The sequence below is a fragment of the Heteronotia binoei genome, chromosome 4, assembly GCF_032191835.1.
Source record: "Heteronotia binoei isolate CCM8104 ecotype False Entrance Well chromosome 4, APGP_CSIRO_Hbin_v1, whole genome shotgun sequence".
NCBI classification, from domain to species: domain Eukaryota; kingdom Metazoa; phylum Chordata; class Lepidosauria; order Squamata; family Gekkonidae; genus Heteronotia; species Heteronotia binoei.
The window spans coordinates 68785564-68804590 of NC_083226.1; the positions used below are offsets into that span (position 1 = coordinate 68785564).

The 19027-nt window shown below is 40.5% G+C and overlaps 1 protein-coding gene across 2 annotated transcripts in view; it reads left to right on the forward strand.

Moving 5' to 3' along the window:
- Nucleotides 1-4687: 4687 nt before the first annotated feature.
- Nucleotides 4688-19027, forward strand: part of VPS13A (vacuolar protein sorting 13 homolog A) — a 313415-nt gene continuing 299075 nt past the window's right edge. Inside the window, exons 1-3 of one of the 2 annotated variants that reach the window (XM_060237484.1) lie at nt 4688-5035; nt 15861-15904; nt 16781-16823. In XM_060237484.1, coding sequence (XP_060093467.1) covers nt 4936-5035; nt 15861-15904; nt 16781-16823 — 187 coding nt within the window. In that variant the 5' untranslated portion in view covers nt 4688-4935. The remainder of the gene's footprint in view (nt 5036-15860; nt 15905-16780; nt 16824-19027) is intronic. The other variant, XM_060237485.1, reaches the window with a different exon arrangement.

Below are 19027 nucleotides of genomic sequence, written 5' to 3' on the forward strand. Positions count from 1 at the left end.
GCATTCAGTTGGGTGAATCTTTCCTTTTCACCTTTGCCTTTCACTTTCATTCTTTCCTCAGCTATTTGTAAAGCCTCATCAGACAGCCACTTTGCTTTCTTGCATTTCTTTTTCTTTGGGATGGTGTTGATGCTGCCTTCTGTACAACGTCACAAACTTCCGTCCATAGTTCTTCAGGCACTCTGTCTATCAACTCTAGTTCCTTAAACCTATTCTTCACCTCCACTGTATATTCATAAGCGATGTGATCAAGGTCAAACCTGAATGGCCTAATGGCTTCCCCAGTTTTCTTCAGCTTAAGCCTGAATTTTGCAATGAGTAGCTGATGCTCTGAGCCGCAGTTAGCTCCAGGTCTTGTTTTTGCTTACTGTGTTTTTGCTTACTTTGACTGCAGAGTATATAATCAATCTGATTTCTGTGTTGCCCATCAGGTGATGTCCACGTGTAGAGTCGCCTTGTAGGTTGTTGGAAGAGGGCGTTTGCAATGACCAGTTTGTTCTCTTGACATAACTCTATTAGCCTTTGCCCGACTTGATTTTGTTCTCCAAGGGCAAACTTGTCAGTTGTTCCAGTCACCTTTTGACTCCCTACTTTGGCATTCCAGTCCCCTATGATGAGGATGACATCTTTTTTTGGTGTTAATTTTAGAAGGTGTTGTAGATCTTCATAGAACTGGTTCACTTCAGCCTCTTCTGCATCAGTGGTTGGGGCATAGACTTGGATTACTGTGATATTGAATGGTTTGCCTTGGATACAGACCGAGATCATTCTGTCATTTTTGAGATTGTATCCCATTACTGCCTTCCTCACTCTCTTGTTAACTATAAAGGCCACACCATTTCTTCTACGGGACTCTTGGCCACAATAATAGATGTAGTGATCCTCTGAGTTAAATTCACCCATTCCCGTCCATTTTAGTTTACTGATTCCCAAGATGATGATGTTCAGTCTTGCCATCTATTTTGTGGGTACCAAATAGTCAGCGACCAATGTTAACTAATGTAACTTTATATTTAGGGACCACCCTGAAGGTGTGGAATAATTTCAGGATAAGATATTTATCAAGGGTGTCCTCTTACTCTTGCTTCACCAATCAGTTGTGGTTCCCTCCTGCACAAGGTAGAACTTCCGATATGCTTTGGGAAAAAACTAAATAACATTAAGATTTATTCATACTGTTAAAAATGGAATAATATGTAGTAAATTGCAATTAGAATCTAAAATTCCCTGAATAGAATATTTCCAATTACAGCAGTTATGTAATACACTAGAGATTAAGAAAGATTTGTTAAAACCTCTTACTCCCTTTGAAAAATTACTAAGTATTCAATTAACTTTCTCGAAAAGTTTGATTTTGAAAATTTATCTTAATTAGCTATGGTAGGTCTACTTCGTTGTCTTTCCATAAAGCCTGGATGCATGATTGTGATAATTCTCTAACTGACAATTTTTTTGGGGGGGGGGGGATGGGTCTTCTCATTCTCTACATTTTAGTTCTTAAATTCTGTGTACCAGTCATATAAATTTATCACCCAATGGTATTCTACACCTACTAAAATAGCACATATAAATTCAAGTTCTCATTGTTCTCATTGTTGACGAGGATGTGGAGAGGAAGGAACTTATGTTCATTGGTGGTTTTGTCCAATTGTTCTTAAGTTTTGGGAAGATATTGTGCAGGAAATAAATTATATAACTGGTCATAGCATTCCTTTTATGATACAATCAATATTGTTGAATGTTTGGCCTGACTTAGATATTCCTGACATACAAAAAAATTAATTGAAACATTATTATTGGTAGCAAAGAAAGTAATTGTCTCCCTTTGGAAGGCTTCCAAGTTGCCTGAAGTAAAGGAGTGGCATATGCATTTATGGAATTATATACTTTTTAACAAAATAGTGTCTGTTAAGAGGTTAAATGGCTACCCTATCTGAATCAAACTTTCTGAGTAAATGATACTTGGTTCTGGAAAAAACTTTTAAATAATGTAGATTCTCTGTATTCTTTTAGTAATCATTATTATTTTAAAATTTTGCTAATGTAGTAATTAAGATCTGTAAAGGATAACAATGGTAAGTTAAACTCTTTTGTTGTGTTATTGTTGATGTGTTGTTACTAAAAACTACTGCTAAAAACAGTAGGATTAATAAAGAACAGCTATACAGTGGGATTCATAAAGAACTATATTCATAAAGAACAATAGCGAAGCCTACACACAACCAAGCAGAAATCCAAAGTGATACCTCTCAAGAAAACTTGCATACAATTGTGCATATCTGACAATATACGAAAAGCACTTTCCCCTGCTTTCCCTGTTACAGCCAGCAGTGGCAACGTTTGAACCCAGGACCACCACAAAGGAGCAAAATAGAAAAAAGAATCTTTGCAAGTACTACTGTAGTCTTGTACCTCCCTTCTTCCTTTAACCTTACCATTTAGCCTCAGAAAAACTGAAAACAAAAGGAATGGGCAGCATGAATGATTCAGATGGCTGCAGCTGCCTGACTGCTCAGTAAAGAAAAAAGATAGTGCTGGTGAATTATACCAGTCCTACAGTATTATGAGTGCTGGTGGATTATCCCAACCCTACAGTATTGTTGTTTAAGTTTATTACAATTCTCAGTGCCAGGAAGATAGATTCAGATGGGTAGCCTGAAGCAACAGAACACAGTTTGAGTCCAGTAGCACCTTTAAGACCAACAACATTCTTTACTTTTATGATATAGTGGGTTCAATGCAAGGAAGAGACGAGGTGGTAGTGATCATAGCTCTTTATTGCAGAGAGCCAGTTTGGTGTAGTATAAATCCAATATCTTCTTCTTCTTCTTCTTCTTATAGGGCTGCACTCTAAGTCTGGAGAACTGGGCCAATTCAACTGGACCATTCAAACCAGCGGGGGCCCGTGATTGGATCAGGGCAGCAGGGATTTGGATCCTACTGTCCATTGTCCCTGAGTCCCCAAACTCAGTCAGTGAGCCAGGCAGGAACGCCATTAAATATACACATTCCAGTTCACATACACAACAACTTTCAACAGTGGATGGCCCATTTTTGGACAACATTTGCCAGCCTTAGGCCCTGCTCTACCACCATTGTTTCTAAAGTCTGTCAATTTCCCTCAATGTGCTAATGCAAAACATTCATCCGGCCTGATCAATCAGACTGGTCATCCGGCCTGATCAATCAGACTGGTCATGAAATAGATGCAACTTTCAAGAGACTTTCCAGTAGCCTCCATTACTTTAATCACGCCGTTGCTAGTCCCCACACTTTTGAATTATATTGCCACATAGATGGAAGGATCCAAGCAAAGTCACTAAGAGAACTCCGCTTTTACTGCCATCAAGTCACAGCTGACTTATAGCGACACTATGAAGAAGAAGATATTGGATTTATATCCCGCCCTACACTCCGAAGAGTCTCAGAGCGGCTCACAATCTCCTTTATCTTCCTCCCCCACAACAGATGCCCTGTGAGGTGGGTGGGGCTGGAGAGGGCTCTCACAGCAGCTGCCCTTTCAAGGACAACCTCTGCCAGAGCTATGGGTGACCCAAGGCCATTCCAGCAGGTGCAAGTGGAGGAGTGGGGAATCAAACCTGGTTCTCCCAGATAAGAGTCCGCACACTTAACCACTACACCAAGACCAATTCAAGAAATATCTGGGCACTTTGGGGTGGAGCCAGGAGACATTGGGGGTGGAGTCAGAAGTAAGGTTGTAACAAGCATAATTGAACTCTGAAGGGAATTCTGGCCATCACATTTAAAGAAACTGCACACCTTTCAAACACCTTCCCACCAGCAGAGATGTAGGATAGGGGCACCTTTTTGGGGGGCTTATAGAATTGGACTCCCTGGTCCAATCTTTTTGAAACCTGAGGGATGTTTTGAGGAGAGGAACATGATGCTATGCTGAAATTTTGGTGCCTCTACCTCAAAAAACAGCCCCTCCAGAGCCCCAGATACCCGTGGATCAATTCTCCATTATTCCCTATGGGAATCGGTTTCCATAGGGAATAATGGAGGGCCCAGCAGACATTTCCCTCCCCCCCCTGCTTTCTGATGACCCTGAAGGGGGGGGGAGGCCTCCAAACCGGGGGGGGGATCCCCTGCCCCCACCTGGGGATTGGCAACCCTAAGCGACACCCTAGGGTCTTCGAGGCAAGAGACGTTCAGAGGTGGTTTGATATTGCCTTCCTCTGCAGAGGGACCCTGGTATTCGTGGGTGGTCTCCCATCCAAAAGGGTCGACCCTGCAAAGTTTCCGAAATCTGACAAGCTCGGACTAGCGTTTTACATGTTTTATATTCTGCGCCGTTCCTTATTTATGGCGGTATAACAGAGGTAGAGACAACCCTGTTACTGGAAGAACTGAGCTGTAAGGCTTGAAGAGTGTATGTCGACTGGGACCCACGTCTCACACTGTTGTAAGAGTAAAAGAACTTCATCACATCATGTAGCCATTTTAAGATTAGGCAGAAAGATACAGAGACAACGACATACAAAGCTAGTGACGAAAACCCCCTTGCCTCATTCAAATGCAAGGCCGCCTCTCGCTGAGGTGAAGTAGCGGGAGGGACAGTTTAACCGACGTTACACTCTCGCGCGACAAAGAACTGAGCCGTAGTCCCACTCCTGCACGCACGCGCTGTCGATGCATGTAAAGCCCTCTAGCGCCACTTTCTTGCGAGGGAAGCGGCAGAGGCTGCAACAGGATCTGTAGCGCTCGAGCACGCCTAGTGCGCCTGCGCGAAAGGGCGGGCGAGTCTGGGGCTGACACACCGAGATAGCAGGCGTCGAGCCGCCACCGCCCTATTCGGCGCCGCGCAGCACAGCAAAAGGCGGCTGGGCAAGGGAGGCTTCCTCTTGGGAAGCCTAGTAGCTGTTCGAATCGCGGCCAGGCAAAGCGTGGCATGGGCCAGCGGAGGCGGTGAAGATGGTGTTCGAGTCGCTGGTCGTGGACGTTCTGAACCGGTTCCTGGGAGATTATGTAGTGAATCTGGACACTTCTCAGCTTTCTCTCGGCATCTGGGGAGGTAACGAGACGCCAGACAGGCGATCTAGCCCACTTCGCCCTTCGCGAACCCCCCCCCCCCCCGACAGACCCGCTTTTTAGGAGGTGGCTGCCCGGCTCCTCCCTCTTCTCGTGTCGCTGGCCCCCCGTGTGTCTGTGTGAGGGCTGGGGAATAAGTGTTCGCACGTGAGAGACATTGAGTAAACCAGCCTTTTCCGCTGGAATATTAGGAGGGCGGGGAGACCTGTGCTTTGCAAGCTGGTTTTCTTCCTTGGGGGGCCCTCTACCCCAGCCGGTTCGCTCGCTGGCTTGCACTTGTGTCTCCTCCTGACTACGCCTGGCCCTGTCACGTGGGCAGCGCTTTGAATTCCTTGCCATCTCACCTGCTGCTGCTGCCGCCCTTGGGAAGTTATATTGGAGAAGGCACCCCCACTTGTAGGGTGAAGTAGAAACATTTCCGTGACTCAGCTTACTCTTTCTAATCCCCCCCCAGGAGTTTTATTAGGCACGTATGTCCCTCTTCTCCGGGGAGTGAAAATGCGTATAATAAACTTCTGTGCTTTTGCCGTCGGCGTCATACCAACATACAAACGCATATTTTGGCACCCATGTTGTGGAATGAACTCATTTGGTTGGTAAAAAACACATTTATTTCTTTCCCAGCCCTTTCAGTTTGTAATGTGATCCTAAAAAAAACACTTCCCACAGAGCAAATCTTATCGAATATACTTGAATAGGATTACGAGTAGACGGGCTCAGGATTGTTCTCCTAGTCTTTGAGAGTTATGTCATTTATTTGGTGCACGAATATAGCTTTTATTGTTTGGAGATTTTGGTTGTTGTGCAGTTTTTTGCTAGAAACCAGAAGTGTTATTTTGTGTTCTAATTCCCTGTCATTTTCAGTTGGTTGATTATGCCTCAAGTTAGTGACAAGTTTGGTTTTTACTTTGGGCCTTTGCTTTACTTCACGTTTGGCTTTCTAGGCCTAAAATTATATATAGAAAGAATAGAAGGCAGAAAGGTCATGTTTATAATTGGAGGATCCAAAATTACTAAAAGCCACTTTCTTATGTTAGCAAATACATGGTGAAGTCTGTTGTGCAGCCATCAAAATATAACTTTTGATGGAGCTTTACACAGATTTAAAAACTGGATGTACACAAGATAGAGGCAGAGGGCTATCAGTAGTCATACCTATCAAATAAATGTGTGGTTCCTTAGATGTTGCAGTTTTAGTGGATGTGTGCTGAAGGTCTGAATTGTGTAAAGCAGGCCAGTAAACAGTAGACCACATAAAAGGGTTTCTCCTCTCTGCATTTCCTTGATTTATGTTTTTTCACAAGAAATTTGTTTTGTTAAAACAAAAATCAACAAGTATTTAGCACAGCTCTAGAAATTTAAGCCAGTCAAATTCTAGAGGCTGCATTGTTGTGAAACAGAACTGTCTACATTAACTATGCAGTCCTAAAGGGGTGGCCAAACTGTGGCTCTTACATACAAATTGTGCGGCTCTCCAAGCCCCCACCACCTTGCCTGCAGGTTTGGAGAAGGCATATTTTTCTTTAAATCACTTCTTGAAGCCAAGCCAGCTGGCAGCTTGGAGAATACATTTAAATTTAAAGTTGTTTTCTTTCCACCCCTCCCTCCCCCCTCTATTTTCCTTCCTTCTTTCTCTCAAACATCTGACATTTGTGTCTTCTGGCTCTCTAACATCTGACATTTATTCTATGTGGCTCTTACATGAAGCAAGTTTGGCCACCCCTGACTTAGACCCTTGGAAGTCAAAGGGATTAGAAGGGTGTAACTCTGTTTAGGATTGTACTTATAATGTTTAAACCTAAATCAAATATTTAAATCAGGAGGCAGCTTGAAATATAATTAGACTGATCTTGAGTATGTAGCTTGTATCAGGTGGAGTTCCACCGAGCTTGTTAGACAGTTGTGTGTGTTCAAGTGTTTGTAAAATTATGATTGCAGCACTTATAATGAAACAGATGATAAAATGAAACTAAAGACTGAGATCTCACATTTATCAAGAGGACATATGTCTTTTCTAATACTTCAATAACAGCTTCATAAATTCTGCCTATTTGTTTTTGAATACAATTTAATTTTGTTTTAAGATGGTACTGTAAATAGTATTCAAAAGCATTTAGTGTTCAAGCTACAGGTTTTTGGCAAAAGGCAATAAAATAGCCTAAGAGTTAAGGGGAAAGAACTGGTGGAAAGCAGTTCTACTCTTGACAGAGGTTGGAATTAAATTTAAGTTTAAAAACTAGTAACATAAAATTGATTCGGGTGGATAGCCGTGTTGGTCTGAAACAAAGTTTTGGTCCAGTAGCACCTTTAAGACCAACAACATTTTATTCAAGGTATGAGGTTTTGTGTGCATGCAGGCTTCCTCAGATACAGTATCTTTTTTCTTATTCCCTAATATTTCCCAGCTTAGTTTATGGGCTTCTAATATTTCCATATAAAACATGTATTTGATTTCCTTCTCGAAGCACCTTCTGCTCCACATCTAACTCTAAGCTCTTTAAGCTGTTTTTCCTGACAATCTCTTAGTGTTAAGCTTTCGCTGTTCCTCATCTGTATTATCAGACTAGTTAACTCAACTTCCCTTACTGAATCCCAGACTGGATGCCATCCAGTTGCAGTCAGCTTTCCCTCAGCAGTTAGTTTAAGAGGTGCTTTGCACTTTTTTGATATGAAATGTTAGCAGTCCAATTCCATTTCAGTTGAAATTGAGCTCATCTCTTAGGATTACTTTGACCCAAACTGTTCCACATTAACAAATCTAAACCACCATATAATCCACACTTTGAAATACTTAATTTATACCTGTGTAGCAGGTCCTGCACATGGAATGGGCAACATTTCTGAATACGATCTTGAAAGTCTTGCATTTAAACCTCCTACCTAGCAACCTAATTTTTTTCTATCCAAGGCCACATGACTACACTTTTCGGTGTCAGTGATGCTGTCATACATTACAACCAGCAACTTCTTTACTTCCCGTCACCTTCTGTTGACAGTTTATGATATTGGTAATCTTTACCATAGGAGAGTAAGTTACCATTCTGTCAAAAAACACATCACAGAACTCTTTGCTTGGACACCCTTTGCTGTTATGAGAAACCTCTATCTCTCTAGGGATATCTGGAGTAGGGAAACCAGCCTCCAGGCAGGATTTGGTGATCCCCTGGAATTACAATTTATCTCCAAACTACAGATATCTGTTCCTCTGGAGAAAATGAATGTACCCCACTGAGGTCCTTCTAAGGTTCCATACCCAAATCTCCAGAAGTTTCCCAACCTGGATCTGGCAACCCTAATCCAAAGTGGAAAGGGATTTTGTTTTATTGTGTCAGAGACTGAGCTATAGAATATATTCCAGTTAGGAGAGATCTGCCTGGCACTTGCCTGTCACTTTTTGAGGAAAAGGGCTATAGCTGTTGAGATAGAGCAGCTATTTGTAATGCAGAAGGTTCCGGGTTCAGTCCTCAGCATCTCCAGTTAAAGGTTCTTACAGCAGATGATATAAAAGACCTCTGTGAATCCCTGGAAAGCTGCTGTCAGTGAGTTGACAACACTGATTTTGGTGGACAAAAGGTCTGGTTCAATATAAGGCAGTTTAAGAACATAAGCCATGTTGGATCAGGCCAATGGTCCATCCAGTCCAACATTCTGTGTCACGCAGTGGCCCAAAAAAATTATATATATGTATATATGTATGTATATACATACACTGTGGCTAATAGCCACTGATAGACCTCTGCTCCATATTTTTATCTAATCCCCTCTAGAAGCTGGCTGTACTTGTAGCCTCCACCACCTCCTGTGGCAGTGAATTCCACATGTTAATCACCCTTTGGATGAAGAAGTACTTCCTTTTATCCGTTTTAACCTGACTGCTCAGCAATTTCATTGAATGCCCACGAGTTCTTGTATTGTGAGAAAGGGAGAAAAGTACTTCTTTCTCTGCTTTCTCCATCCCATGCATAATCTTGTAAACCTCTATCATGTCACCCTGCAGTCGACGTTTCTCCAAGCTAAAGAGCCCCAAGCGTTTTAACCTTTCTTCATAGGGAAAGTGTTCCAAACCTTTAATCATTCTAGTTGCCCTTTTCTGGACTTTTTCCAGTGCTATAATATCCTTTTTGAGGTGCAGTGACCAGAATTGTACACAGTATTCCAAATGAGACCGCACCATCAATTTATACAGGGGCATTATGATACTGGCTGATTTGTTTTCAATTCCCTTCCTAATAATTCCCAGCATGGCGTTGGCCTTTTTTATTGCAATCACACACTTGACATTCTCAGTGAGTTGTCTTACACGACCCCAAGATCTCTCTCTTGGTCAGTCTCTGCCAGTTCACAACCCATTAACTTGTATTTGTAGCTGGGATTCTGGGCCCCAATGTGCATTACTTTGCACTTGGCCACATTGAACCTCATCTGCCATGTTGACGCCCACTCACCCAGCCTCAACAGATCCCTTTGGAATGCCTCACAATCCTCGCTGGTTCTCACCACCCTGAACAATTTAGTGTCATCTGCAAACTTGGCCACTTCACTGATTACTCTGAATTCCAAATCATTAACGAACAAGTTAAAGAGCATGGGACCCGGTACTGAGCCCTGCGGCACCCCACTGCTTACCGTCCTCCACTGCGAAGACTGCTCATTTATACTTACTCTCTGCTTCCTATTAATTAGCCAGTTTTTGATCCACAAGAGGATCTGTCCTTTTACTCTATGGGCGTTTTCGCACTGACCTTCAAGTGGCGCGACCACCCTCTTCACACTGGAGGATCTGCGCGGATTTCGCACAAGAAGCGCCGGAGCACCCAAAAGAGCCGGCGACTTCCGTCGCGAAACCCACTCAAACGGAAACCGCCAAGAAGCAGGAAAACGTTTGAGCGGGTTTCGCGACGGAAGTCGCCGGCTCTTTTGGGTGCTCCGGCGCTTCTTGTGTGAAATCCGCGCAGATCCTCCGGTGTGAAGAGGGTGGTCGCGCCACTTGAAGGTCAGTGCAAAAACGCGCTATGACTCTCAAACTTACTAAGGAGTCTGATGAGGAACTTTATCAAAAGCTTTCTGGAAGTCAAGGTAAACAACATCTATTGGGTCCCCTTTGTCTACATGTTTGTTCACCCCCTCAAAGAACTGTAACAGGTTAGTGAAGCAAGATCTTCCCTTAGAGAACCCATGATGAGTCCTCCTCAATAACTTGTGTTCATCAATGTGCCTACTTATTCTGTCCTTGATAATGGTTTCCCGGTATTGAAGTCAGAATGACTGGCCTGTAATTTCCCGGATCTCTCTGGAACCCTTTTTAAACATGGGGGTGGCATTTGCTGCCTTCCAGTCCTCAAGAACGGAGGCAGATTTCAATGAAAGATTACATATTTTTGTCAGAAGATCCACAAGTTCAACTTTGAGTTCTTTCAGAACTCTTGGACGTATGCCATCCGGACCTGGTGACTTATTAGCTTTTAATTTGTCTATCAGTTGTAGGACCTCCTCTCTTGTCACCTCAGTCTGACTCAGGTCTTTCAACACCCCTTCCAAAATTAGTGGTTCTGGAGCGGGCAAACACTTCTCATCTTCCACAGTGAAGACGGAGGCAAAAAATGTATCCAGCTTCTCAGCCATTTCCCTATCCTCCTTCTGAACTCCTTTTACCCCCTTGGTCATCCAAAGACCCACTTCCTCCCTGGCTGGTTTCCTGCTTCTAATATATTTGAAGAAATATTTATTGTTTTTATTGTCTTTGTTTTTTGTTTTTATTGTCTTTATGTTTTTTGCAATATGCTCCTCATAGTCCCTTTTTTCGTGCCGGATCACAGTCTTGCATTTGATTTGCCACAGCCTGTGTTCCCTTTTAATAACCTCGCATGGACTAGTTTTCCATCGTTTAAAGGAATCCTTCTTACCTTTTACAGCTTTCATTATTTTGTTTGTTAACCATGCAGGCCTTTTCTTATACCTGTTTGTGCCTTTCCTAACTTGTGGTATATATTTTATCTGAGCTTCTAGGATTGTAGTTTTAAATAGCCTCCAAGCTTCCCCAAGGGTTTTGACTGTATTTACCTTTCCTTTCAGTTTCCTTTTCACATGCCTCCTCATCTCAGAGAATTTACCCCTTTTAAAGTTAAACGTGGTTGTGCTGGTCTTTTGGGGCAACTTCCTATTTATACAAATGGTGAAATCAATAACATTATGGTCACTGTTCCTAAGCGGTGCGATCACTTTTACATCTCTCACCAAGTCTTGGGCATTACTTAGGACCAAATCCAGGATCGCCCCACCCCTGGTAGGTTCTGTGACCATCTGCTTCATAGATAGTCATTGAGAGCATCAAGAAACTCAGTCTCTTTCTCTCGACCTAACCACATATTGACCCAATCAATCTCTCTCGACCTGAACACACATTGACCCAGTCAAGCTTCTTGTGTTTCCCCTTCCCCAACCTGACATTTTCTTCTCTAACACCTGCATCCTTCTTAACAGAAGAATTGTCATTGTGGCAATAGGACAGCAGGTCTCTGAAAGTCCCATGTATGTATTGCTGTCTGTCTCACCTTTTCTCAAGGATATGACCTCATTGCACTAAGTACGTACCTACAGCTTCTGCCCAGTAAGCAGATGGTCGGTCATTCATTCATTCATTCATTCATTTATTCATTCATTCACCTGTATAAATTATTGTATGGGTATGTTGGTGGCCACCCTTGCTCTTCTAGTACTGCGAGGTGGTATTATGTACTTATTCAACAGATGAAAATATGTCAAGGAAATAGTTCGTTTCAAGTTGCAGGGAGATTAGCAATAACATCATAGTCTATAGCAAAGCTATCAGTCACAGACAGGACCAGCTCTACATGTTTTTTGAGGGGGGGCAAAATTAAAAAATGACGCCCCCTTATGGGCCATTCTATCTTATGGACTCATAGAATACAATGTACTCCATATCCAATTCAACTCATATTCAACTCCAATTCAACTCCATATTCATTCAACTCATGCCCGCAACACACTGTGGATATAATTAGATTTTCTTTAAAAATGTGTGTGCCTGAAGTTTTTGTCATTGCTTGTCCCATATTTATATGCTAAAGTTATGAGAAAATTTGAAGGGTTTATGATACAGCTGCTAGGCCTTCCATTATGGTGGCAGATCTCCCAGTAGCAGCCCTTTTGCCCACCAAGTGACAGGGAAAAAAACCCTCAGCAGTGTTGCTAAACTTCTAGGGAAAATCTAAAAGTGACATAGGGTAGCTGTAGGAATTACCAGAAACATCAGAGAATCTTAAGAGTCTTGGTTATCTAACCAGGCATAGAATTTCATCCAATATTTTCTTACTTTTGCTTTAGATTTCCCAGCTAACAGCTGGGACAAGAAGTCCAACTCTGCTGTTTCCAGAACTTTTCCCACCAAATCCATTTTCGTGGGAATTTCCTGAGTTTGCCATCTCTGTGCCAAAAGGACCCTAGCTGCTGTATTAAAATGGGCCAACAAATGTCTCATCTCTTTAGAATAGTCCTCCGGAAATATATTCAATAAAAATAGTTCTGGTTTGAAATGAATCTGTGTCTTCCTGATCTTCTGTAACATTTCATGCACCATTTTCCAATAGACTTTCACAATCTCACATGTCCACTACATATGGTAAAAGGAACCAGTCTGTTTAGTACATTTCCAACACTTGTTGGACATATTAGTATAAATCTTACAGAGTTTCTCTGGGGTCAGGTACCATCTATAAAACATCTTATATAGATTTTCTTTGAAAGTTACTGACCTAGTTAATTTAACATTAAGTTTCCATAGGCTCTCCCAGTCTTCTAATGCTATATTGTAGCCAAAGTTTTTTGCCCATTGAACCATACAGTCCTTTACAACTTCATCTTGTGTCTTCATTTGAAGTAGGTATGCATATATTTGGAAATTAACTTTTCTTGTGGACCCAGCAAAATTTTGTCAAATACATGTTGCTCTGTAATAAAACCTGTCACCTTACCTTTGACATATCTAGATTCAATTTGCAGTCTCAAATTCATTTTAATATCCACATTTTCCAATTCTTCTTTGGTTTTCAGTTGAATATCTTTTCCCAACAAGTCTTCATATCAATAATTCTGATTTGGTTTTAGAAGTTTTGGATGAGTAAATGCTTCTCTTGGAGAAACCCATCTTGGAATTTTTTGGTAAATTTTTGTCTTTAACCATGACTACGTATGATACAAAGATTTTCGAAACCAATGATTTCTAAAATAGGAATGGCCTTCCGAGTCTTTGATACCACAAATATGCGTGCCATCCCATAGTCAAATCATGTCCTTCTAATAGCATTTGTCTCTTGTCATTCAAAAGTATCCAGTCTCTTACCCATAAAAGTATAGATGCTTTGTAGTATAGCTGCCAATCAGGTAGGCCCATGCCTGCTCTTAATTTAGACTCCTGCAATGTCTTTAGTTTGATTCTAGGTTTTTTGCCTTGCCAAACATATTTAGCAACCATCCTGTTCAGTTCTTGAAAAAATCCACTATTTAAAAGTATTGGAATAGTTTGAAATAGAAATAATAATCTCAGTAGAATATTCATCTTTATTAGGGCTATTCTTCCCATTAAAGATAAGTTTAAATCATGCCATTTTCCCAAATCTTTTTTAATTTCTTTGAATAGTTTATCATAGTTGTCTGCTTTTAGGTTGCTGGATCTATTTGAAATAACCACACCTAAATATTTAATTTTTTTTTCATTAAAAAATCCTGATTTCTGCTGGAAGGCTTGAACTTGTTCCATCGTCATATTCTTTTCAAAAATTTTATTTTGTAATAATGAATCTTTAATCCTGCATAATGACCAAATTGTTTAATCTTGTTTATAAGGCAGTCGATTGAGTCTATTGGTTGTTCTAATATAAAAACTAAATCATCAGCAAAAGCTCTCAGTTTATATTGTTCATCTTTTATCACAGCTCCCTTTATGTTTGGATCTTCCCTTATTTGGTTATTCAACATTTCTAAAGATAAAATGAAAGTAGAGGTGACAATGGACAGCCTTGTCTTGTACATTTTTAAATTTTAATAGCATCTGTTAATTCGCCATTCACTGGCACCCTTGCATTTTGTGAATAGTATATTGCTTCTACTGCTGTCAAAAACTTTTCACCACACTCCATGCCTTTCAATGGTTGTATCATAAAAAGCCAACGAACATTATCAAATGCTTTCTCGGCATCTAGACAAATTAAGGCCAATTGCTTCTCTGGATGTGTCTCATAATATTCCAGAATATTACAAACTGTTCTGACATTATCTTTCAAATATCGTTTAGGAAGAAATCCCGCTTGATCGTAGTGTATTGTAGATTGTAAAACTTTCTTCAGGCATTGCGCCAATATTGCAGCAAAAGTTTTATAATCCACATTTAAAAGGGAAATTGGTTGATAGTTTTTAATAGCTTTCAAATCATTATTTTCTTTTGGGATCAATGATATTGTGGCTTCTTGCCATGAGGCTGGTATTTGACCTTCATCTTGGATCTTTTTAGTGAGACGTTTGAATGGTAGAAGCAAAGGGTCTTCATGAGCTTTATAAAATTCTGCAGGTAAACCATCTGGTCCAGGAGTTTTGCCATTCTTTTGAGATGTCATTGCCATTCCAAGTTCCCTTATTGTTATTGGCTCATTTAAATTTTTTTGTTGTTCCTCTGTGAATTTGTTAAGGTTGTTTTGATTAATATATTTTCTAACTCTGTTTTCTGAACTTGCTTCTCTTCATATAATTTTTTATAGAACTGCTCCACAATTTGCCATATTTCTTGTTTTTGGCTTTTCTCTTTATTGTTCTCCTCTTTCAGTGTTGTAATTGTTCTTTTAGCTTTCTCTTTTCTCATCCTATATGCCAACCACCTTCCAGGCTTGTTAGCATGTTCAAAAAAGTTTTGTCTAGCATACCTTAGTTTAATTTCCAACTCTTCCATAAGAATTAAATTTAGTTTATGTTGCATTTCTTTCACCTTTTTTTGGAATTCAGATTTTGTTGGTTGTTTTTTAAGATTCTTTTCAGCTTCTCATATGAAAAGCTTCTTTTCAGTGTCATATGGTTTGTGTCTGTTGCTGTGACTTATAATAGTCAGAAGAGTGATCATTGATGAGTCTTTAGTGAGGCTGATTCAGAGAAGGAAAGCTGCATTTTGAAAATTGTGCAAAACCAATAATACATAGCCTAGAAGTTGTGTGTATGCATGCGCACATGTGCAGGAAATGGGCACAGTTTAGTGGGGATCAGAAGACCCATCCCAAGCTGCAAGCCTATTGGAACATATTTCAGAAGTAAAATTGATTTTTCTCTCATAACTCATGATATTTTGTGTCTCTGTGTTTGGACTATTGTCTGTTTCAGTTTATTTCAGTTTATATCCCGCCCTTCCCACCGGAGCGGCTCAGGGCGGCTTATAACATATAAAATCTAACAAAGTTTGGTTTTAAAATACATCAGTTTGCAACAATTTAAAACAATAAAATAGTAAAACATATAGACATTGTCTGTGTCTTGCAAGGTTTACCAAGGTCACAGAAATTATGCTTGGCCCTAGTTAGTTGAGGCTGCCAGTGATAATATCAGATCCAGTAAAAATTGAATTCAAAAAGAGAGATAATGCATGAAAAGAGTCCTTACATTCCTGGAACAAAGTGTGGTTTAGTCTGGAAAATCTTTGACCTTAAACAAGTTCCAGAGAATTACAAATAATACAATGCAGGGAGAATATTTCTCTGAAGTGTGTAAATTAAAATTGTTATATGAAACTTTAAATATCTTTTTCATAACAGGAGCTGTAGCACTTAAGAATCTTGAAATAAAAGAAAATGCACTGGTAAGTTCAAAACAAGCAAAATAAAATGTAAATATTGTTAGTATTTATTTGTTTAGCTTATTTATAGCTTGTCTTTCTCGTTGAGACTCAAGGCTGATTATAGTACAGAAATAGGGGGAAATGCAATCATACAGTACAGGATATTGATTGAAAAAAGCAATAGAACTAGGAATGCAAAATTAAAAGACAGTGTGAACAGCAAACTGCCAAGACTGACATAGCACAAACAGTGCAGAATGTAGGATTACAAACATATAAGGCAATGCAGTATGAACTCCATACTGAACTCCATACAAGGCTGGCATAGTATAAGCAGCGCAGAATGTAGGATTACTTTCTGCAATTTATAACAACCAGCAAATTCAGAACAACCAGCAAATTCCACAGAACAATCAGCACAGTCAACAACCATCTTCCTTATCTTCAAACCCCTTCCAGCCTTCCCAGCAATTAACACAGAACAATGGTCACATTCAACAGCCAGTTTCCTTATCACTACCCTTCCAGGAAGCCCCACCAAACAATGGGCACATCCACAAACCAATTGCCCTTTCATCACACCCCCTCCAGCCTACAAATAGCAGCTCTCCAGCAGCCCTGGCCCCACTCAATGCACAGCAGCCAAGAAGGTCTGAGCGCCTGCTCCGGCTGCAACGCCACTGAGGATGTTCTCCGCAACTGAGAACGAAACGTCTGGAAGGAAAACTTTCTCCAGTAGAACACGACACTTGATCCCGAAAGATTCTACAAACCCTAATGATGTTACCAGCCGTGAAAACCTGAAATCTTTGATAAGAATTAAGATGTTTGTGCATGTGTAAAGTGTTGTACTGAAATTAATCACTAATTAATTGCTGAAATGAATTTTCTTTACAGTATCAGTTTGATGTACCATTTAAAGTTAAAGCTGGTCACATTGGTAAGTTTTTTTTAACAGTCTTTTGATACTAGTATCCAATTTCAAGCAGAACATATGTTCTTAAATGACTGGAGTGATAAATCTCATCCAAAGGTTGTACAAGAAACTCTTTCCATTCTCTTACATGTTGCCGAAAGTGTAGTAGCTTCACATCAAGCCCATTAATTCAGCTATGGTATAAAAAGTTATGTTGCTTATATGTTATAGCTAAAATAACCAACAGTCTTTCTGATGTAGAATCTCATACTCCCACTGTCAACTTTGAAGCTGTTTGGTTCCCTGTATTAGAATATTTGACTGCAAAGGATGAAATTCCAAAAGAACTAGACACATTATGTTTGTGGTAAACTTACAACTGATATAGCTTCTATCTTGTTTGATGGATCTTTTTGTTTGTTTGTTTATGCTCATCACTGTATTTTCAATCCTCTTTCAATAAATATCTTTTCGGTAAAAAAAGTCTTTTGGTACAACTGCTTCCCTTTATACACAGGCTTTAAAATCTTGTTCTAAATGCTGGGAGCTGGATTGGATCTGGTTTCTTCTAGTTTATAATTTCTTCTAGTTTTATAACCTAGTGTTTTGGAGGCTTTATATTTAATTCTGTGTTATTGCAAGCAGCCTTGAAGGTTTTCTAGAAACCTAATTAGGATTTCAACTTTTAGTTGATTGTTACATATTTTGCTTAAAAAAGGACTCAGTCTACAGGATGGCAGCAGCAAAGAATTGATTTTAATGCAAGTAGATCTATAGTTTTATAAGAGGCATTTTCTCATGGGAGGAAACACCTCTTCTTAAGATTACACTTGCAACAACATATGTAGGCATTATTTGAAATTAATGTCCTTTTTTAGAATGATAGTTTTTTGCAATAATTTATGTAGATTTAATGAAATAAAAACTACAGTTTCTTTATTGACAGCCTGTAATCATCCCACTTTTTCATTAACTGGTTCCTGTTTTGATCAACACAGAGGGGGCTGTCCACAGTTGAGAAAAGGGTTTCAGTATGCTTGGTATGTACAAAAATATGACGGAATCCAAAATAACCTGATGAGAATGAAGTATGCTTCAGGAGGAGTTGTTCAGAGCAGTTAAATAGTGAAAGGTGTGGAGAGGGGAATCCCAAGTTGAAGCTACTGATACCTCTTAGGCATGCTGGTATAGGTATACCCTTGACCAAAGAATGGCACACTCCTCCTATCTGGTATGGTCGTTGTCTTCCACCGAGTGCGCAGCTTCAGGAGGAATGCACATGGAGTGATGAGAGAGGTAGGGGATACCTGCCTAGCCAGTCAGATCAGCCAAATCAACCCTGATAATCAGTAGGGTGACAGATGTCACAGCCAGATCACCCTCACATTCATTCTGGAGAGAAGATTATTCTCCTCCCTGCCATACCATGTCATCTCTTAGCTTATTCTAAGAGTAAAGTGCTTGGCTTCAGTACTCCAAGGCATCAAAAAAGTCTGGCCATAACCATGAGGGAGTTTATGTATACTTAAGGCAAAGCTCTAGCCTTAACATGGATATCCCATCCTAGACTTATTTTGTCAGATCTCAGAAGCTAAGCAGGACCAGTCTTGGTTAGTTTTTGGATAAGAGACCATCAAGGAAGTCCAGGGTAGTGATGCAGAAGCAAGCAGTAGCAAACCACCTGAATCACTTGCCTTGAAAATCCTGCAGCTGCAGCTTGATGGCACTATCCACCAGGGCAAATTTCAGAAATCTGGAAGAATATTAATTCCTCTCCCCTACTCTGAATGAAAACAGCACATGTATCTGTCCTCTTTGTTGCAGTGGAACCTTGAGATCATAAAGAAGAGCTCAGCCACAAGCCTGTGCCTGTGCCTTTTGTTGAATGGAGGCAAGAGGTGCATCTCACCATTTTCTTCCACACAGCATAAAGACTGTTGATGTGATGGGAGAGGGAGGAGATTTATCCTCTTCTCCCCTCAAGATTTCTAGCTAGCCCCAGATTATCCATATACTATCAGCCTCCAATCTGCAGATAACTAAAACCTAGTATTGGGATCACATGTAGGCTAAATTGATTTGTCAGCAAAATTGGAACATAAGAGAAGCCATGTTGGATCAGGCCAATGGTCCATCCAGTCCAACACCCTGTGTCACACAGTGGCCAAAAAACCCAGATGCCATCAGGAGGTCCATCAGTGGGGCCAGGACACTAGAAGTCCTCACAT